General features: G+C 39.8%; 1 protein-coding gene across 2 annotated transcripts in view; it reads left to right on the top strand.

Annotated features, from left to right (window-relative positions):
• dock1 (dedicator of cytokinesis 1) overlaps positions 1 to 20,153 on the top strand; it is a 293,597-nt gene that overhangs the window by 51,264 nt on the left and 222,180 nt on the right. Inside the window, exons 8-14 of one of the 2 annotated variants that reach the window (XM_053640698.1) lie at positions 2,014 to 2,165; positions 2,927 to 3,008; positions 3,946 to 4,081; positions 7,087 to 7,159; positions 12,310 to 12,449; positions 18,038 to 18,163; positions 18,564 to 18,688. In XM_053640698.1, the coding sequence (XP_053496673.1) occupies positions 2,014 to 2,165; positions 2,927 to 3,008; positions 3,946 to 4,081; positions 7,087 to 7,159; positions 12,310 to 12,449; positions 18,038 to 18,163; positions 18,564 to 18,688 (834 nt within the window). The remainder of the gene's footprint in view (positions 1 to 2,013; positions 2,166 to 2,926; positions 3,009 to 3,945; positions 4,082 to 7,086; positions 7,160 to 12,309; positions 12,450 to 18,037; positions 18,164 to 18,563; positions 18,689 to 20,153) is intronic. The other variant, XM_053640699.1, reaches the window with a different exon arrangement.

The following is a 20,153-nucleotide window of genomic DNA, read 5'->3' as shown; positions in this document are numbered from 1 at the left end:
ATGATGTAGTAGTATATTAGAAAATTGCATTCATGGTTGTGAATTTATTTATTTTTTTGTCTGGGGCATTATCTAGATTTGAGCTTGTTACTCGCTCGACGGTGTGGGTGAAGCCTTGGACGGTTACACCACTTAGATCCCCTGATAGTTTCTTTTAAATCTGTTTTTTTTTTAATTTCTTTTTCTCGTTTGAGAGTTCGGTGGTGTAAGAGTTTGTTATTAATTTGTTTTAAAATTACACTACCGCTACTTATGTTTAAAAGTGGGTTGATGTTCCATCAATAAAGCTTCATTTTAAGGAATTTTTTTATTGACTAAATTATCCGCCTAGATTATGATGTATGAATTTCAGCTCCTTGAGTTTCGGTTATCTCATTACGTTTTCTTAATTATTGCTTATTTGAATGTTTGTTCATTTACGTTTTGTTTAAATAACAACAATGACTGGTAATGACATGTTTAACATATGTAACTTATTTAACTAAGATTACTGGCTTCCTTCTTAATTTTAATTAATTTAAAAAAAAAAAACAACAAAAAACATGGACCAATTATTAGTGTATTTATTTATAATACGCATATGGGGGGAAAAAAACCCAAGGCTAGTGGAGTTAAAGCTATGCAGGCTTGAAAGATATTTATAAGTTATTATATTCACACTGAATTCCATAATTATTTTTTTTTATCTTGTATTTAAATGGGACTTTTTATAGGAATGGTTGTAGATTGTGTAGTTCAGGTTTCTCGTCTATTAGTCACCCTGTAAAAATGTACAACCCTCTATTGTGAAACCCTATTTTTGATGGCTTATTCCTTTGACGAAACATGTTCAGAGAGTGAGAAAAAGACAAGATCAGCTTTCAGTCTGCCAGATCAGCCTTGAAACCTCTTGCATCCACGCATACTCGTTCACCCTCCCTGTCTTTTCTTCCCCCCCCCCTTCTAACGTATGCATACACACGTGTGCACTCTTGCCCTGCAGCATCACAGAGTGGGGTCTAATCTCAAATGCAGGACTTGCAAAGAGACAGGTGTGAAGCTTAGATAACCTCAGATGTACGTTCTGTGGTTGACGCATGATCTCTATTTCCATATCTGCTCTGAGAACAGGGTGAACTGCACAGCAGACATGACTGTAGGGCTTTTTTGAGCATTCTCTCACCCACATAGAGGGACACATGCACACATTGCGTCATCCGCTGAGTTTACATTACAGCGAACATTAGAGAGGCTTGAATTTGTGGCAGTTAGTTGTATGTCCTCAAGCATTTTAGGTTTCTTTAGATTGTGTTTGATTTTTTTTTTTTCTTTCCTATGTTCATATTTGTCCAGATTCATTGGGTTTTCACAGCTGTACAAGCACTTTGCGTTCATCGTTTCTACAATGTAGTCACTGTTATAAATGACCCAGAATAGGATTATACATTTTGCCTATGATTTTGTAAATGCCTACTTAGACTTGACACTACTTGTTTCCTTTGATCCATTGCCAATTTTCTTTTCTTTATCAGACAGTCTACATTTGCTTGTGCTTTCACTTTCAACACGCTAAAGCATCAGGGGTGATGTGTCGGAAGAATATTGCTAAGTGGATTACAGTAGCAGTGTGGCTCTAATCCTAATCCTAGATTGTTTTAACACTTGCATGCATTTCCAAACACAATGTCGATTTGTTCTTCAGAGTTCGGTAGCATTTGTGAAGTGCACACACTGTTTTTGAGCTCAGGATTGGTCCAAAGAACCAGTTCCTGGTCCTATTGAAACAATAAATTGATGAACCTAGTACCTGCCATTATACAAACCTGCATGCACAAAAGTGACATATGGAATTGTGCAGCTGATCCTCAGTTCAGAAGGAATTCTTCTGTGTAATTCTTCCAAGTTATTCTCCTAGGTCCCTGAATCATGCCAAATGTGATAATACCCCAATCAGAGCAAGTCTGTGAATGTGTTTCTCTTTCTCTTTTTCTCTCTCGCTCTCTTTTTTTTTTTTTTTTTCTCTCCTCCCCTTAGTCTCAGAGACAGAATCTGGATCGACAGGCCAAGTTTGCCTCCACGCCATCCTTCGCTCTGTTTGTGACGCTAAAGAACGTGGTGTGTAAGATCGGAGAGGATGCCGAGGTGCTCATGTCCCTCTACGACCCCAATGAGTACAAGTTCATCAGGTATTTCGTTCAGAGCCACACTCAGTACTGACACACCTGTCCATCAACCAGTACAATGCTTAGATGTAAGCATAATTGGTGCACATGCACACCAAACCAGGGCACAGTTACAGACTCACCTACTTCCTAAAACAGACCACACACATGCACATACTCCAACCACAAAGCATGTAGTGCCTATAAATACACATGTAGACCGAAGTAGTGTGTATGTGCGTGCACACACTCAAACACGCAAACAGACTGTAAATGAGCTCCATAGGTGTTACTTTTCAGGAAATTACTGCGGTTCTTGGATGAACGACTTTTAAAACAGGAATTGTGTAAAACCTTGAGCTGATTTATTTATTTATTTATTTATTTATTTATTTATTTATTTTAAACGTCACTGATCATCATGCGTCTGATTTTTCAGGCTTTCAGAATTCTGTTCCTTTCAGAATGACTTCTTATGATCTGTATCTTTTTATCCTATCTTTTATTTTATATAAAATTATTATATAAAATAAAACTTTGGGCTCTAAAAATGTCAGAAACTTGTCCATAAAGAAAAGTAATTCTCATACTAACTTTATTTAGTAGAATTTTCTCTTTTCTTTCCAAACCATTTGGACAAATTACTGCCACCCCTATTGCATATGTACAATAAATGGAAACAGATCTTTTTCTTTTAAGAAATTATTGTTGGACCAGGAGAATTTTCCATCCCCCCCTTTTAACCTATTTCTCACTTTTTTTTTTCCTTTCCTTCTTTTTCGCAGTGAGAACTACCTTGTCCGGTGGTCCAGCTCCGGTCTGGTCAAAGACATCGATCAGCTTCACAACCTGCGAGCCGTGCTCACTGTGCGTATCCTCCCTATCGCTTCAGCTCTTTGCTCAAGTGTCTAAATAAATTCAAGTCCAGTGTGATAGAGGGAAAAGATCTCCTTCATATCACTCCCTTGTTATCCCCCCCCCCTTTTTTTATTATTTTTAATTTTTTTTTTTTACATCCTGTGCTCTTTTTATGCCTAAGGCCTCACTGTGGGTTTTAAATATTCAAGCTCATAATTATTGTCACATGCATCATTGTCGTGTAGATGTAGTTCCCATTCTCCTATTTCAGGTAAACATTTAGACAATGAATCAACCAAGCGTGACGTTTTGCCAGGGAAAGCATTATGTCCCAGTTGAGTAATTATAGTATTTATGAAGTCAGACTTTAATTTGTGTTCTCCTTTTTTTTTTCTTTTTTTTTTTTGGTTAACATCATAATTACAGTATTGTGGCACGCTAATTACACCTTAATTAAGAGACCATGGAATCAGTGTATTAGTAGAACTCGCAGCCCAGCTGATTTCATGAAGAGCCATCATCACGCGTTATTGATTTAGAATATTGTTCGAATATTATATAGTATATTATTCGGTAACCACTTTTCCAGTGGAGAGTAGCAGCTGCATCCCTGTGTGAACACCGCGCCCCACCACGGGAAATGAGGCACTGTACCAATCAGATGCCATTAAGGCATTACAATTTACCCTGCATAAGAGCCTACTTGGCGAAAGTTTACTCACTCTCAGAAAAGGTCCAATCAGTGGATCAATCATCAGACGTTTGAACTCGGCACATCTGCGCTAAGCCTACAGGAGATTCCAGTTTTCCACTTTCAGCAGCACTCTTTTTTTTTTCTTTCCTTTTCTCCTCCTCCTTTTCAGAGCTGAGGAGGCCACATACTTGTTTATTTTTATTTTTTTTTTTCTGTGTAATGAGGTGATGTGTGTTTGTGGTTGCTGTACAGGATCTGGGCAGTGAGGATCTGAAACGGGAGAAAATCAGTTTTGTCTGTCAGATCGTCCGAGTTGGGCGAATGGAACTGCGAGACAACAACACTAAAAAGTTGACGTCCGGGCTCCGAAGGCCCTTCGGAGTGGCAGGTAAACAGCAATTAAACACTTCATCTGAGGCAGTAAGCCTTCCAGATATCCAAGGAACTGTAGAAGGTCCCACATTTCACTTTCTCAGCTTTTTTTTTTTGTTTTTATTTTTGTAGTTACTGGATAACATGCCTTAAGAGTATGGAAATGTTTGTGTATATATTACTTACAGTGCTTGTCCGCTGGACAGATATAGCACAGTATGCTGGACTACCTTACTGGCTTCCCATTACATAACATACATGCGAAAGTAGGAATAGACCTCTGGAGATCATGGGGTAAAACGCTGTCCGAAATGATTTTCTCTGCAGCAGAAACACCAGTTGAATATTGTCCGAGGTGAAATATTTTAATGAATTTTTATTGCAACATGCCCCTTAATGGTAGAATGGGTGGCGTTACTTTACTTTTATTGAAAACTGATCATTTTGAGTGCAAACGTTGATGGACACAAGTTTTCAAATTTCAAAACATTTGAATTTCAAATGTCGTTCTACATCTGTTTCTTCAGTGTCATTGTGTTCTAGCCTGTTTACTGAGCCAAAACAGCGAATAGGAAGTCATTTGAGATTTAACTTCATTTGTTGAGGAATTTTTGATCCTTGCTAAGAAATGTGAAATCGAGTTGAATGCCAGTGATGAGAAACCTATTACCGTACTGTTGGTAAATTTGGGGTAAAATTGCGGGCAGTGGTGGCTTGGCAGTTAAGGCTCTGGGGGTTCAAGCCCCAGCACTGCCAAGCTGCCACTGTTGGGCCCTTGTGCAAGGCCCTTAACCCTCTCTGCTCCAGGGGCGCTGTATCATGGCTGACCCTGCGCTCTGACCCCAACTTCCTGACATGCCGGGGTATGCGAAGAAAAGAATTTCACTGTGCTGTAATGTATATGTGACCAATAAAGAATCATTATCAATAAAGAATCTGAAACATGAAATTGTGGGGGGGAAAAAAAATACTTCCTCAACATGTAAAAATTGCCAGAAATTGAAGCTTTCTGAGATTTCTGATGCGCTTTAGTCGAAAAGTGTTGATTGCCAGAGACGTTAATCAGGTTCAATGATGCTTTTGATTAGAGAAGCATCGATGTATCGGCCGATAATCGGTATCGGAAAGGCAATTTTTGTGTCAATGTGAGACTAACAGGAGGTTTTTTAGAATTCAGTCAATGTTTATATGAATTAATAACATTCAATAAGTTGAGAAATCTTACTTTAATCTTCAGAATTGAGTTCATGTGTTCATGTTAATTAGAGTAATGTGTTTTCTGTTTATGAGACCAGTTACTGTGGAACAACTTGTTGAAATGGAGTGAATAACGTTTTTATTTGAATTTCTTTCAGAATTGTGGAATTATTATTAATTTATAAGAAGGCATGAAAGGCAGAACTATCAGTATCGGTTATCGGTATCGGCCGATATCACTCTGAATAATCGCTTATCGGTATTGGCTGAGATATTTAGTATCGGTGCATCTCTACTTTTGACCAATCAATGGCCTGCATTGTACTTGCGTAGGAAGGGTAACCAAAGTCGGTCAAAACAATAACAAAACTCTTTGGTATGATTAAAAGTCCGCTCCTACACCTTTGTAGGTAAGTTTGGATGCCTCGGTGTGCAGCAGTCGGAGTGAACAAAGAATCTTGTCTTGAATAGTTGTGTGAATATTTTTGATAATCAGAGAGGTCACAGGAATAGAACAGGGAATTGGTTAGTGATCTCTCCCTGCTGACAGAAATGCCTGCTCCACAGTAAACTAATTAGATTGGCTCTCAGCCCACTGCTCATCACCAGAGAAAATCAGACCTCGTTTCTCCGTCCGGTAAGAGGAGATTGAACTCAGTGGGTTCATCTTGGAGTGCTCATTGGCACAAATGTGATTGCTTTTTCTCTATGCAGCCAATTTGTCAGGCTTTAAGCTGTGATTGTATGTAATGTGTTCAGAGGCACCAAAATGCACCCAGTGTGCTTAGGATACATTAAGGGTATATCACAATCCCATTATCTGTGTCTGTATCTGTTTAGTGCTCCTGATATCTGTATCTATTTAGCGCTCCACATATCCATATTCTTATCTCTATTCAGATTTAAACCCCGAGTGGGTGTGGCCTAAACAGGAAGTATGTGTGGGGCTGTTTTATGGTTTTGATCATTTTAATAAACTTCATTTCTAACAAATTTAGCTGGATCGATTTCCCAAAGTGTCGTTAAACTTGTAGCCATATTGAAACCACCACAATCTGATCAGACAGTTACTAAAGATGAAGGAATGAATGCTGTGCGTTCATGTCAATGAACGTGATCTTTTTGTTTGTCCTGAGAGATTCACAACTGACCGCTTGCTTACGAAAACTTCCCTCACATGTGACTCTTTTTGTTGCGTCCCTCGGGGTTCAACCTTTTTCTAGCAAACTTTCTAACAAAAAATAAAAATTAAAAATAAATGTGCCTCCTGTTCATATCTGCATTTGTATCCATGTGCACCGTGTTATTTGTTCAATCCAAATAATGTGTATTGGGTTTCATCGCTAGGATACATGTACTGTTACAGTGTTGTAATCTGACAGGGTGTACAGAAAACCTCCATGCTTTGATGTGGTCTGAGTGGTGTTTTTTCCCCATGCATGCGGGAATGGAAGAAGATGTGGGAGGATGCGCAACTGTCAGCGTCAACATCAAACAGGTTTTTGAAGTGGGAAGGAGAAAAGCATCATTTTTTGACCCCCCCCCCCCCCCCCCCCCGCCATTCCTCTTCACCTTTCGAAAAAGAATTTCTCTCCAAGAAGCTGAGTAAAATGGCACCTCAGCAGTGGTGCTTTCATCAGCACCCCGCTGCCTTCATAACCCACAAGTAACCGCAAGCTTTTGCTTGGCAGACACTCATAGTCGCCAGGAACTTCCGACGTTCACCGAAGGAGGCCATTTGACTGATTTTGCAAACAACCACAGACCCAATACATCCCGTGCTGCTGTAACTTTTTTCTTTCCTTCCCCCCTCTGTTTCTACAGTAATGGATGTCACCGATATCATCACTGGCAAAATGGATGACGAAGACAAGCAGCACTTCATTCCTTTTCAGCCGTGAGTATGAAACATCAGGGGTTATTACCACACAGGCAGTTTGAATGCTTACATGCATTTCTGCATTACGTAAAGTCTAAATCGAAATTTCACTTTACCTCCTTACTTGAACACAATTTTAGTAAGTGTACGTAATATATAAATTTATCAAGAAATGTAATATGCAAATAAATTAATTACAAGACTACCACTCAGGTGCATCCGATACCTCCCGGAGATGTCCGTGTCGCTCTCCATTACCATCAGCACCTCTGATGGTCAACGTTGTCTGAAGCATACATGGCATGTGTCAAAAAACACAAGCGCAAAGAGCTATGTGAACACTTGAAGAATATGAGCATTAGCAACACTTTCCACTTTACCCTTCGAGCAGTGCATCACAGTGAGAACAGGTGTTTAAAGTGCTCTGAGCCGGCAGTGTTAACTCTTGCCCTGTGCCTCAGGCTTCCTCCTGGTCAGGTGGTCCAGGAGCCTAGGTTTGTGTGATTTAAAGCTCCTGTTACGTGATTAGCTGTAGCCTGGACCACTTGTTCCTGCCTGTTACCTCCTGGCTCAGTTAAGCAGAGCTCATTAACTCCTGTCCATGAGGAGCGAGTAACCCTTTCTCTCTCAGGAGTCTCGCTCTAATTGGAACTCTTTTAGTCTGCCTGCAGGCATTTTAACCTTTTCCAGCCCTGGATAAGTCTGGAAGTAATTACGCCCCCATGCATTCCTCTGATAAGATACATTCTCTCAAATGTTATTTTAAAGCATACATTTCAGTATCAGTGTGTTTCTGGTCTCCCTGGACGTGTAGTTTTGGGAGGAGCCTATCTTTTGTGGAGGATGTGCAGGTCATTAACTGCAATGGCAGAAGATGGAAGAGATCATAGCATTCAGGTCTTTTCCTGATGGGTAATGTTGTTCTAGAGATTATGTTTTTGATGATGGACTGTTTTGAAATTAAGGTCCAAATGTGTTTGGCAATTTTGGCGATTCGTGTTACAAATGTTTATTTTTGTTTAGTTTTTGATGCTCTCTCTGAGACTCTTTTGTTTTGTCTAGATATACTTGCCGTTATGTCTCAGAATAAGGCTGTCAGGACTTTTGATCACAATAACTGCGTAGTTGCACAAAAGTGGCAGTCTGACCGGTGGTAAAGGTGCCAGTATTTATGATTTAGCCGTAACATTGAGGATTTTTGACCCCTTACTAAGGGGAGAAACCTATAAACCTTGTTTAAAGGAGACCTATTATGCCATTTTTTTTACAAGATGTAATAAGTCTCAGGTGTCCCCAGAATGTGTTTTCGAAGTTTCGGTTCAAAATACCCCACGGATCATTTATTATACCATGCTGTAAGTGCCGATTTTTGGGAGGAAGCAAAAACACACTGTTTTCGTGTGTGTCTCTTTAAATGCAAATGAGCTGCTGCACCCCGCCCCCTTTTCCATAAGAGGGCTGTGCCTTTAAGCTCGTGCTTCGATTACTCCGACAACGACAAATCAGGAATACCAGCGTGACTGACGCTGTAAATACCGGTGTTCAACCCTATATGAATGAACCAGAATGTATGAATTATACCGACACTAAGCGTTTTCGGGTTAAAATTACAAACGACGACACAGCTCTTCTCTCTGTGAATACAGTCAGAGATAGTGGTAACTTTAGCTACATTAGCTGTGGAATTTGCTAACAAGCACGTTTGGAAAGGCGATTTACAAAGCACTAACAAAATATAAAGTGCGATACTTGCGTCTTCTGTATATGAAGCTGGATCTTGAACAGTTGGTATCGATCCGTCCTTGAGCCAACTTTTCAGCAAATCTTGCTTTGTATTAACCCTCGTTCACAAAGCAGTCTAGTGTAAAATGATTCGAACAAACGTGTACGAAGTTAGCTATTTTTTGGGGCTCATTTCCTTCAGAATTAAAACTACTCCACTGCGTCTTCAGTGGCTCTGATGCCGGGAGACTCTTATGTTCATTGTTGCAGCCGACAACAGAACACTTACAACGCTTATGACATTCTTCTCATCACTATAGCTGCTCCAGCGCGGAGAGCATGGTGGGCTTGTGTGCAGCTCACTCAAAGGAGGATCTACGCTAATAGGCCCGAGTCAGTCACCAGTCATGGGCGGGGCCTGCTCCGTTGTGACGTCACATTGGATAGAAAACACGAACGACTCATTTTGAGATTTATGATTTATGGGGAATATATTAAAAAAAAAGAAAAAGAAGAGTTGGGGTTTTTTTTAACATTACAGGGTGGTTGTGTGCACACACTGCTGACACACATTTATGTTCAAACACCATGTAAAAGTCAATTTTGCATAATAGGTCCCCTTAAAAAAAAAAAAAGCCAAAAGCTACTCCGCAGAAGGGGAAAGGACCCGAGTTGTCGGAGACATCCATTGGCTTTCGGTTAGTTTTGTTTTGTGCCAGCTTTCTCTAGGTGAACTTTGACCTGTGATTTCACAAGCCTGGTTTTGTGAACCAGTAGCTGAGATGGTGGGATTGTAGTCTCTACTCAGTGAAAGTGCAGGATAGAATGTTCCATTTTTTTTTTTTTATGATTCTGGGCTTTCTCTCTGCTTGGTAGGGTTTTCTTATTAGCAGTGCTGGCACCTCAGAGGAAGAACTGTTAGTGACAACAGTTACAATGGTCACTTTTCACATCCTTATTAAAACAAGTCTCACTTCCTGCTCTATGGTAGCTAGTAGTTATAGGCAGTTCTAGGACATTTGAAATAAAAAAGAGGAAATTGAAATGCATTGGATGCCCCCTTTTTTTTTCTTTTTTTTTAATCAAATGCACTCACTTTCTGACTCACTAGTGTAGGGGAATTTACAGACCCAGATGGGGCCAGATATGATCAAAGAAGACCAGGAGTCAAGAGATGCAATCAATTGAACATTTTATTGAAGAATAGTTTACAGTCTCATCAGCAGAAGTCAACTTCAACACTCAGCAAGAAGTTTGTAGGCCGCTCTGAATAAGGCATAGATAAACTTAGGAAATTTCCACATATGGGCTGTGAGTCAGAAGAATATCCTCATCGATTCTCTGGACATCCAGTTCTCTCGTCAGATGGTCAGTTCACCTCCGAATGTCCTGTGACCAAAAAGTGCTGACACACACACACACACAGCTTCTTCAAGGTTGGATTTGTTCGAACTGGAAACTTTCCCAAAATATACTGATTAGATAACTAAGAATAGTCAGTAGGCACTAGTAAATCTCATAAGCTTGAAGAAGCCGTTCAAATCATTTGATATTTTGAAAGATTCATTTTGATTAATAACTCATTACAAATCACTCAAACGATGTGTATATGTATATTTATCAACCAGTAAAACAAAGCTGTGACTAATATCAAGTGAAGGGTGGATTCTGGAATCCCCTGCCACTTTTATATATATATATATATATATATATATATATATATATATATAAAGTATTGGAAGTATTGGTAAAGTATTGGAAGTATCAACACTGTTTTCAGTAAATATATTTCCAATGAGGTTATCGAAATGAAATTTTCACCAGACATCAGTATCAACTCATGAAATCCGGAAATATAACGAATTCACAATATTAAAGTCCATAAATAAAGTTATGTGTAATAAAGTGGAATGACATGGGGGAAAAAAAACAATCACAACTCAACCTGTTTCATAAAAGAAAAAGAAAAAAGTTTTTGATGAAAACAAAACGGATTGGAAAACGTGTGGGTTTATTCTCCCTGCATCAAATTCAATATAAAGTCTCGTTTCCTGAGTCCGGACCACGAGTCCGAGGTGGCCATGTGAAGCGACCACTGAAACAAAACGTAACCACTTTGAATGGTCGTATTTAAAGCCATGAACTAATTCATAATTAAGCATTAGAAGGTACCATTCACTCATGTTAGTGACTTATCTGGACCTTTGTAAGCAAGGAATTTTATGGAATTTTTAGTTGAATATCTTTTGATCAGTTCATTCTGTGTTAAGAATACGTTGTAACAGTGAAGATTCCAGCTTCATGGACGTTAGGTAGGGTGAAAAAACTGGATCTCGCTAGAACAGGGTGTGGCGTGCTGTTTTTTTCCTCCCGCATTCTACAACCAGAACTCCAAATCGTCAGTGCCGTTTTATCTTCAGAGCCGAGATTAACATTTGCTTCATTGATGGACACCAAATTCACCATTGCTTCACAAAACAACACTAATAACCAGCAACAGGATAACTTCTAGTAACTGGCATTTTTGTGGTGTTACAGTTACTAGAACAACCCTGTTTCAGAAACCTGAAGGCGAAATAAAGGACTGTAGAGATAAAGTGTTCGTTAGTTTCGGTTCTAATATATTATCTTATTTAAGCAAGTCATGCATCAGAGGCAGAGAGTTGTTTTCTTTGTGTACCAAAAATGTCCCAGCCTGACTCTGTAGGATTTTCTCCGGTGTGTGTTTGTGTTTTTGCGTGCACGTGTAAGTGGCTTGTCTCTTTTGGCTCTTATGTTTGGCCACACACGCACACTTTCTTCTCCATATATTCAGCTCTGACACTAACACTTACCCAGCTTCTACACTTTTGACTGTGTAGCATTTTTACTTGAGTGTTCACACAGCACTAGTGTCCCCTCACTCTAGCAGCACTCTTTTACTGTGTCTCTCTTTCTCACTCTCGCTGTGTGTCTGTATGTCCTGTTGAAGATGTGATGGTTGGTCCTTCTGGTGCTGGGGACATGCGTTTCAGCCACTGACACACACGCCTTCAGGGCAGCTTCTTGTCCAGCATTAGGATACGTCTCTTCAGGCTTGTGTCTTGTCAGGGCTCAGAGTGGAGTGGGCGCGGCTTTTAAATTGCACTTTCTCTCTCTGTTTGTGTGTCTCTTTATTACCCATCCTTGATCACTGTGTTCTAACAAAATGGCTTTTGTCTCTTGTCATGGTATTTGCATCACTGTTTTGGTCTTTTCCCTCTTTCCTCCCCCATTCCCTTTATCATCCTCCTCTCCTTCTCATTCTGCTCATCTTCATCTTTCACTCTTTATTCTTTGTTTTTTTTTTCTTTTTCATTTGTCTTTCTTTATTGCTGGCTCTCTCTCTCTCTCTCTCTCTCTCTCTTCCCCTCCCCGTCTCTCTCCCTCCCTGTGGTGTGTTGCCCGTCATCGTGTGTGAACTCCAGGCTTGCGCTGGGTGACGCCATCCGCCACAGGCAGCTGAACATCTCCCGTTTTTCACCCAGGGTGGCAGGAGAGAACGACTTTCTCCAGAGCGTCATCAACAAAGTCATCAGCGCCAAAGAGGTCAATCATAAGGGCCAAGGTAAGACGCACCTGCAGCACACACTGTCCCTTTACAACGTGCATACACCAGCATTCCTATCCCACCAGCATCTCTCCGTATGAACACTTCATTGTGGATTCTTTTTGCATAAATAAGTAAATCAGCAGAGGTACTTCTTTTATAGTCCTGCCTGAAACGCTGACAAGTCAAATGCACAGCTGCCAGAGAAGCTAGTATAACTTTTTTTTTTTTTCGTCCCTCCTTGCTATTTATTTCCTCCCTGCTGTTTAATCTTTTCTCTCCTTTTCTCTCCTCTCAATTTCGACTAGTAATAAGCATTTAAAGTTTGGATTTGAGATTAAAACATAGGGAAAATGCACGTCTCTTGCAGGCCTGCATGGCTAAAAATCTCATATGAGGGCGGCCTCAGGAAGAAAAGCGACGTACGGACTGGTTTGGGAGGGTTACTTTAAAAATGTCTTCTTAATAGTGTTCTAAACAGTGTTACTATGAAGGCAATCTTTAATACACTGAAAAAGACACTATTAGCATCACATAAATATATATAATTTCCTACATTCTTTTGAATGTCCATGGAATGAAAGATATATTAGATACCATGAGTGTATCTTGTGCCATCATTTACACATATGAATGGACGTGTAATAGGGAGCAATGTGATGACATGAAATTAAAAATGACCTTATATGGCCATGGGAGTTGTTTCGACTAAGGACAGCTGTCATTTGCTGCTATTGTCAAGCAACTATTTGATGCTGTACACAGCAGCGCTTCACATCCGTGCATTCGCTGAGAGTGGGCTAATGGTTGAGAGGCAGGAATTTGGCCAGAAGTTGCTACAAGCCTTTTATAATCGACCAATCAGTGTGCGAGAAGGCGGGAATTACAGAGAGGGGTTGAAGCAATGCTAATATAAGACTGGAAGTAATTACGCCCCCATGCATTCCTCTGAAAAGATACATTCTCTCAAATTTTATAGTAAAGCATACATTCAGTATCAGTGTGTTTCTGGTCTCCCTGGACATGTAGTTTTGGGAGGAGCCTATCTTTTGTGGAGGATGTGCAGGTCATTAACTACACTGGCAGAAGATGGAAGAGATCATAGCATTCGGGTCTTTCCTTGATGTTCTAGAGAGTTATTCTCAGAATAAGGCTGTCAGGATTTTTGATCACAGTAATTGCCAAGGTAGTAGAGGTGCCAGTATTTATGATTTAGCCATAGCATTGAGGATATTTGACCCCTTACTGTGGAGGAAGAGGAGAAACCTATAAACTTTGTTTAAATGAGACCTGTTATGCCTCTTTTTATAAGATAATATAAGTCTCAGGTGTCCTCAGAATGTGTTTGTGAAGTTTCAGCTCAAAATACCTCACGGATCATTTATTATACCATGCTGTAAGTGCAGCTTTTTGGGAGGAAGCAAAAACACGTTGTTTTCGTTTGTGTTTCTTTAATTGCAAATGAGCTTCTGTGCCCCGCCCCCTTTCCAGAAGAGGGCTTTACCTTTTAAGCTTGTGCTTCGGATACTACGGCAACAACAAATCAGGAGAACCAGTACGACTGTCGTTGTAAATACCTGTGTTCAACCCTACATGGATGAACCAGAACGTATGAGTTATACAGACAGTAAGCGTTTTCAGGTTAGAGTTCAGTACAGTAATTCATCATTCTGTGAACAGAAACTTCGGCACAAGTTTAACAGAAAAATAAACTAAAGACAATCCAAAGAAAGGGCACAACCTTCTAAGCTGACTAAATTAACCATTACAGGGTCAGATTCAGACGGAAGAAAGGCTCACTTAATATGTGCGATCTCCACAGTACATGTGATGTATTGTATTGTATAATGTCCTATATCACTGTGTCATGGAGATGTTCAGGTTCAGAAAAAAAGAAGCTGCTAGAAGCTTGTGTAGTGTTCATTTATAGCTCTCTGGCTGCTGAACCTCTCCGAGTTTTATCACAGAGGAGACTTGAACAAACGAATCCCATACAAATGGGACTATTCTGTAAATTTTAAATAAGATTCATTTCAGCCTCTGGTACTACTGCGGTCCAAAAAAAACGTCTGTGTTTTTCTTCTCCCAAACGTCTGCCTCAATAGGCAGCGACAGCACCACGTCACAAGTTAACAAATTAAAATAAAATTTATTAACGGTCTTGTTTTATTTTGTGTCATGCCACATTAACTCCAATTATGATAGTTTGAGAAGTGTTACTATTTGATTAGATGGTTACATAATGAGTACTAGTGTTGTTAACTTGCCTAATTTAAACGTCGTGTGCGTCTTTAGCTTGGTTTGGCCTCTCGTTACTCCATTGCTCTCTGTGCCGTGTCTATGCCAGCTGGGGTGCGGTGGGTTCACGACCAGCTGGATTTGTTATGATGCAAAAGCTAACTGTGTGCTTGTGTCATGCTATTTGGATCTCTGACGCACTCAATGCTGACACGGAGAAAGAGAGATGGACAGCCAAACTCAGATTTAAGCACGCTTATGCGTTGACACACCTTTCTGCTCACTGGTGCATAATTGTTAATTGCTTAATTATGAAATATTTTAATACCTGGTGATGAATGATGTTAAAAATGAGCTGGAAATGTAGGTCGGGGGTTATAAAAATAGCATTTAAGGCTCCTCTTACATTTAAGTGCAGGCTTTTAAATGTCTTGGATGGTTTTGTTAGCAGTGAATCCAGACTGCACTTCTTAATTGTTTTATAAGCGATTGCTAATGGTGGTGTTGTGAAATAGTGCAGCTGATCGAGGTTGTGTGTGGAAGTGAGAGAGAAAAAACTGCACAGAGATTGTGCGCAGTAATTAATTAGAGCACCGGTGAAGATTATTTAAATAAAGAGCCTCAGCGCAGTGAGGCAGTGTGGAAACACCTGTCTGTCAGGATGCCGGCACATTTAATAGCCCACATGAGGTTATTTAAAAAAACAAAACTGGTTTACAGATCTTGTATTGTTTTATTTCTTGTTATTTTTATGAAATTATTTATGCAGAATGTGCAGTTATCAAATATCATTTGATATTTATTATTAAAATATCATTAAGGAGTAAGTGATATTAGGAAGCATCACGAATGTGTGTCACTGACGTACTGCTATTCATTTGCTTATTAGGAATTTAAATATATAGTATTTTGTGTGGAAATGATTAGGTTTTGTGTGGCAGTAGTTGATGCTAAAATATTACTCGGACCTTAATGAAAGATTATGTAGAAAATAGGTTTAGATTATGTTTATGTATTGGTGTGTTTGTATTTTGAATCCCAAAGTGGTCATGAACTAAAATCTTCTGGCAAGCAATATATATATATATATATATATATATATATATATATATATATATATATATATATATATATATATATATATATATATATATATATATATATAATATAAAATGGATACATGTCTACCAGACTATTTGGAAGCTCAGAAAAGCCACGAGTTATTTATTTATAAATGAATTTATTTGTTTTGGTGATCTTAACACAAGTTGTATTTTCAAGATCACAGCTTAATTTTTTCTTGTGCTTCCAAAATGAGTTGTTTTCTCGAGATCACAATTTATGATCTCGCTATAACAGTATGATAATATTTAGACGTTATTCTTCAGACATCACATAGCAGTAGCATACTACTCACCACGTCCATCACCATCACACTGAACACCGGCGCTCCCCAGGTCTGCATGATCAGTCCACTGCTGTTTGCACTGCTGACTCATGAGTGTGCTGCAGAGTACACTTCAAATCAAAGTTTGCTGATAATATTGCAGTTGTGGATCTGATCAGACAGTAATGATAAGTCAGCGAACAGCTTGCAGGAATGGTGTAGAGACAAGAGTCTATCACTTGGAACCAGAGAGTCGATCGTTGACTTCGATCGGAGGATTCGACTGGATCACGTGCAACTGTGGAGAGAGTCAAAAGCTCCATGTTTTCTGGGCGTGCACATTACAGAGGACCTCTCCTGGACTCTCAACATCACCTGCCTAGCCAAGAAGGCCCAGCAACACTTCTACTTTCTGCAGGGGCTGAAGAGACACCCCCCGCCCCCCCCCCCCCCCCCCTTCAGCCAGTCCTTTTATAGATGGACAATACAGAGCGCACTGACCAGCTGTCTTACCGTCTGGTCTGGGACACCCTAAAGTGAATTGTGAGGACAGCTGAGAACATATCGAGGTCTCTCTACCCACCATCGCCGCCTCCTTCAACAGCATTGTGGACGACCCTCTCGTGTATCCAGCATCGTGGACAACCTCTCCTATCCCACTCATGGACTTGTCACACTACTGTCATCTTCTGCCTCCCAGCACTCGCCTGGACTAATCAAAAACTCCCAAAAGCCACCAGTGTACATCCATCACGGCATTCCGTCAACTTGTAATGCTGCTATTCGTCACTTTTACTGATGTGACTCTCACTATACCATTATGACGATGTTATTGCTGCCATCACAGTCGATTGCTGATACAACAGTCAATAGATTAGACAATTTTTACACTAGTTTTTCCACTCAACACTGTTTTTTTTCCTGTCTAGTTGACATGCACTGTCCTGTGTGTTTATTGACTTGTGTGTTAAAAAAAATATATATATTTTTTTTTTGTATAGTTTGCCCTCGTCTCACACGGTCATGTATCTGCACCGGGTACCCTGCCCAGTGTATCATGTGTTGCACCGTGGTCCTGGGGGAAACGAGATTTTGTTCCAGTGTATACTAGCTATATAGAAGAATGACAATAAAACAAACACACACTTGACTGCTAGCATTACATCGTCGTGGCCAGTGGCACACTGTCATATATTGGTGTTCTGGCAATATTGCAGAAATTACATAATATTCCTGAAGATTTTAACCACCATTTGTCTTGTGAGCAGCAAACCATTTAGGCCATGCAGATGACTCGGCTCTTCAAATCGTCTGGCAATGAATCACTAGTGTCACCTTCATAAGTGATGGACACTAATCTGGAAATTGTCTAGCACTGAAAAACGTACAGATGGATGGATAGATAGATAGATGGATAGATTAGTAGTACTTCAATGAACCCCAAGGCAAAAGCTGGGGAAAAAAGTCAATCTCCATGCAGTCATCCAAGCTCAGGGTCATACTAGTGTTATGTATTGTCAAGTATTATTCATCACTATAGGACCATCTGCTCTGTGGAGTTATTAGTGCATTGTGGCTTTACAAACCTGGTATTGTTTACTCAAGTCCAGTATTCAACCTGTGTAGCAGACATTAAATATTTATTGTACTATAAAATAAAGGGCTACAGCTTTTTCTTTCCAAGTATGCCATTTTTCAGCGTACACCTCCTAGCAATAAGCATGTTATGGGAATTCAGTTTATAACTACATATAGGCCTCTCTAATGTTCAGTCTCTCTGGTGAAGAAATGCCACAGTGTGCTACAGTATTAAGGGTCACATTATAAATAGATATTTACAGATGAGGTACATCTCTTATACAAGCATTTTATATCCTGCAGAGTTTCCCAAAGGTCTGTCCAATACACCATTTTTGTGTGCGTGTTACTTGCAGAAAGTCTGAGTGTGTGTAATTCCCCACCCTGTCTCTGTTTTGCTTAGGGCTTTGGGTCACACTGAAGCTGTTACCCGGTGATATCCATCAGATCCGGAAGGATTTCCCCCACCTGGTGGACCGCTCCACTGCCGTTGCCCGCAAAATGGGCTTCCCTGAGATCATCATGCCAGGTGCAAATGAAACCCATTAATCACCCCAAATCCCTGCACCCTTTTCCTTTTCCTCTGCGCCGGCTTGTGTGCTTTACATTTGTTAAGCACGCACCTGCTTCTGCACACCGAGGGTTTTAATTCTGATAAATACTTTTATAGAGGTCAATTAAACAGATAAGAGCGATGCTATAAAGGTTGAGAAAAATGTTGTGCTGCAGGAGTCTAAGAAAGTGGTTTCTCCGAGAACTGAGAGAAACCTGCTCACCGCAGTGGCGTGCTCTTTAATGTTTTATGTCCATTAGTGATTTCTCACGCTCGAGTGTGGTTTTTTTTTTTTTTTTTTTTTTTTTTTTTATATACTCAGCACCTGTTCTATGTTCCTGTATTTTGGAGAAGTAAACTGCTGTCATGTTTTCAGGTGACGTTCGTAATGACATTTATGTGACGCTGACTCACGGGGACTTCGATAAAGGCAGTAAAACCACGCCCAAGAATGTGGAAGTCACCATGTCTGTGTATGATGAGGAAGGCAAGAGACTGGAGGTATATAATGAGACTTGGCGCTCTCTGTTAAGCGCGCGCACGCACACACACACACACACACACACACACACACACGCACGCACACTGTTCTCAGTTGCCAGGTGAGCAGTCTGCTGTTGCCCACCTGCCCTTTAAAGATGTTGAGAAGGAGACTCTGCTAAACCATCTGCCCTCCGTCTGTCGCCCCCATCCAACCCCATCCAAATCCCCCCCCACCCCACCCGCCCGCGCTCTGTCTGCATTTCTATCGCTTTCTTTCTGTCTCTCTTTTTATTTCCATCTCACAAACAATCCTAACACACATATATGTTAAATCCTAAATGTCTTCTCACTTTAGTTGTGTTGAGGAAGCAGTGTACTCTACTACATACTCAATAAATTCCCATTTGAGATTCACCCACAGTAAACTAGTACGATTGAATTCGTTAACTGCTTGTGTATATTGTCAGTTTCAGGGCAAGTACGTTGTTGTGTTGTTTTTTTTTTTTTTTTTTACATTTAATTAGAGAATTGAGCTACAATAAAAATTTGTAAATGAGACTAGGCTTTTTTATTCAGTATATTTTGGGATTGTTTAAAAGTAGTACATTTTATTCTTTTTTTTAAATACACATACGTATTCCAATTATAATAAAACAGTGAAATTAATTCTGACAGCCTCTATCCATCTTCCCCTCTCTCTCTCTCTCTCTCTCTCTCTCTCTCTCTGTCTCTGTCTCTGTGTGTGTTTCTGACCTTCTTCTTCACCCTCCCCTTCCCCCCCTTCCCCCGCTGTCTCTGTTAGATGGCTGGCCAGTTTGGAGCTCTTAATTAGTGCCTGTCTTAAAGCGTTAAAAGCTTTAAGTGATGATTGATGGGGCTAAGTAGGGGTGTGTTGGGGGGGGGGGGGGGTGACTTAGAGAATTAACCAGGTGTTTTAGTGGGCTGCCCTTTCCTTACCCGATCACAGCCTTAACTTGCACCAAAAAAGTATTTTAAAAAAGTATATTTTTGCAGTCGCACATTTTGAAATTAAAAATAGCTTTTAAAGAATTACAAAACAAAATATTTATTAAATATTGAATTGTTTGATAACAAGAGTGGAGTTAGAAAGGATGTAGCAAGAGAGTCACATGAAACAGTTATAAAGTGATATTTACTCAACTTATAATTAACACAAGACGCACCAGAACTAAATGTACTGAATTTATTTTTTCTTGTCAAAAAGAACGAAAAAGGATGGTCTTGGTTTAGGGCTGTACTATTCTAACCGCAGGGTGCGCTCGCTTTGGGGAAATGGCCAAATGGATTTTTATCTTAGCTCTTTTATTTATTTATGTTTTAAAATTTTTATTTTAGTGAATACATTAATTACATTAAATGAATATTTAAGTTATTAATAGTGGCATTATAAATACATTAGTCAGACCCCAAAGATTTAGCGATTTTGCAGAATCAAAGAACCCGGAAATTAACGCAAAATCAA

This window comes from Ictalurus furcatus, chromosome 13 (assembly GCF_023375685.1).
Source record: "Ictalurus furcatus strain D&B chromosome 13, Billie_1.0, whole genome shotgun sequence".
Taxonomy (NCBI): domain Eukaryota; kingdom Metazoa; phylum Chordata; class Actinopteri; order Siluriformes; family Ictaluridae; genus Ictalurus; species Ictalurus furcatus.
The sequence above is the reverse complement of the archived record's forward strand: the minus strand, read 5'-3'. Positions and strand labels throughout refer to the sequence as shown.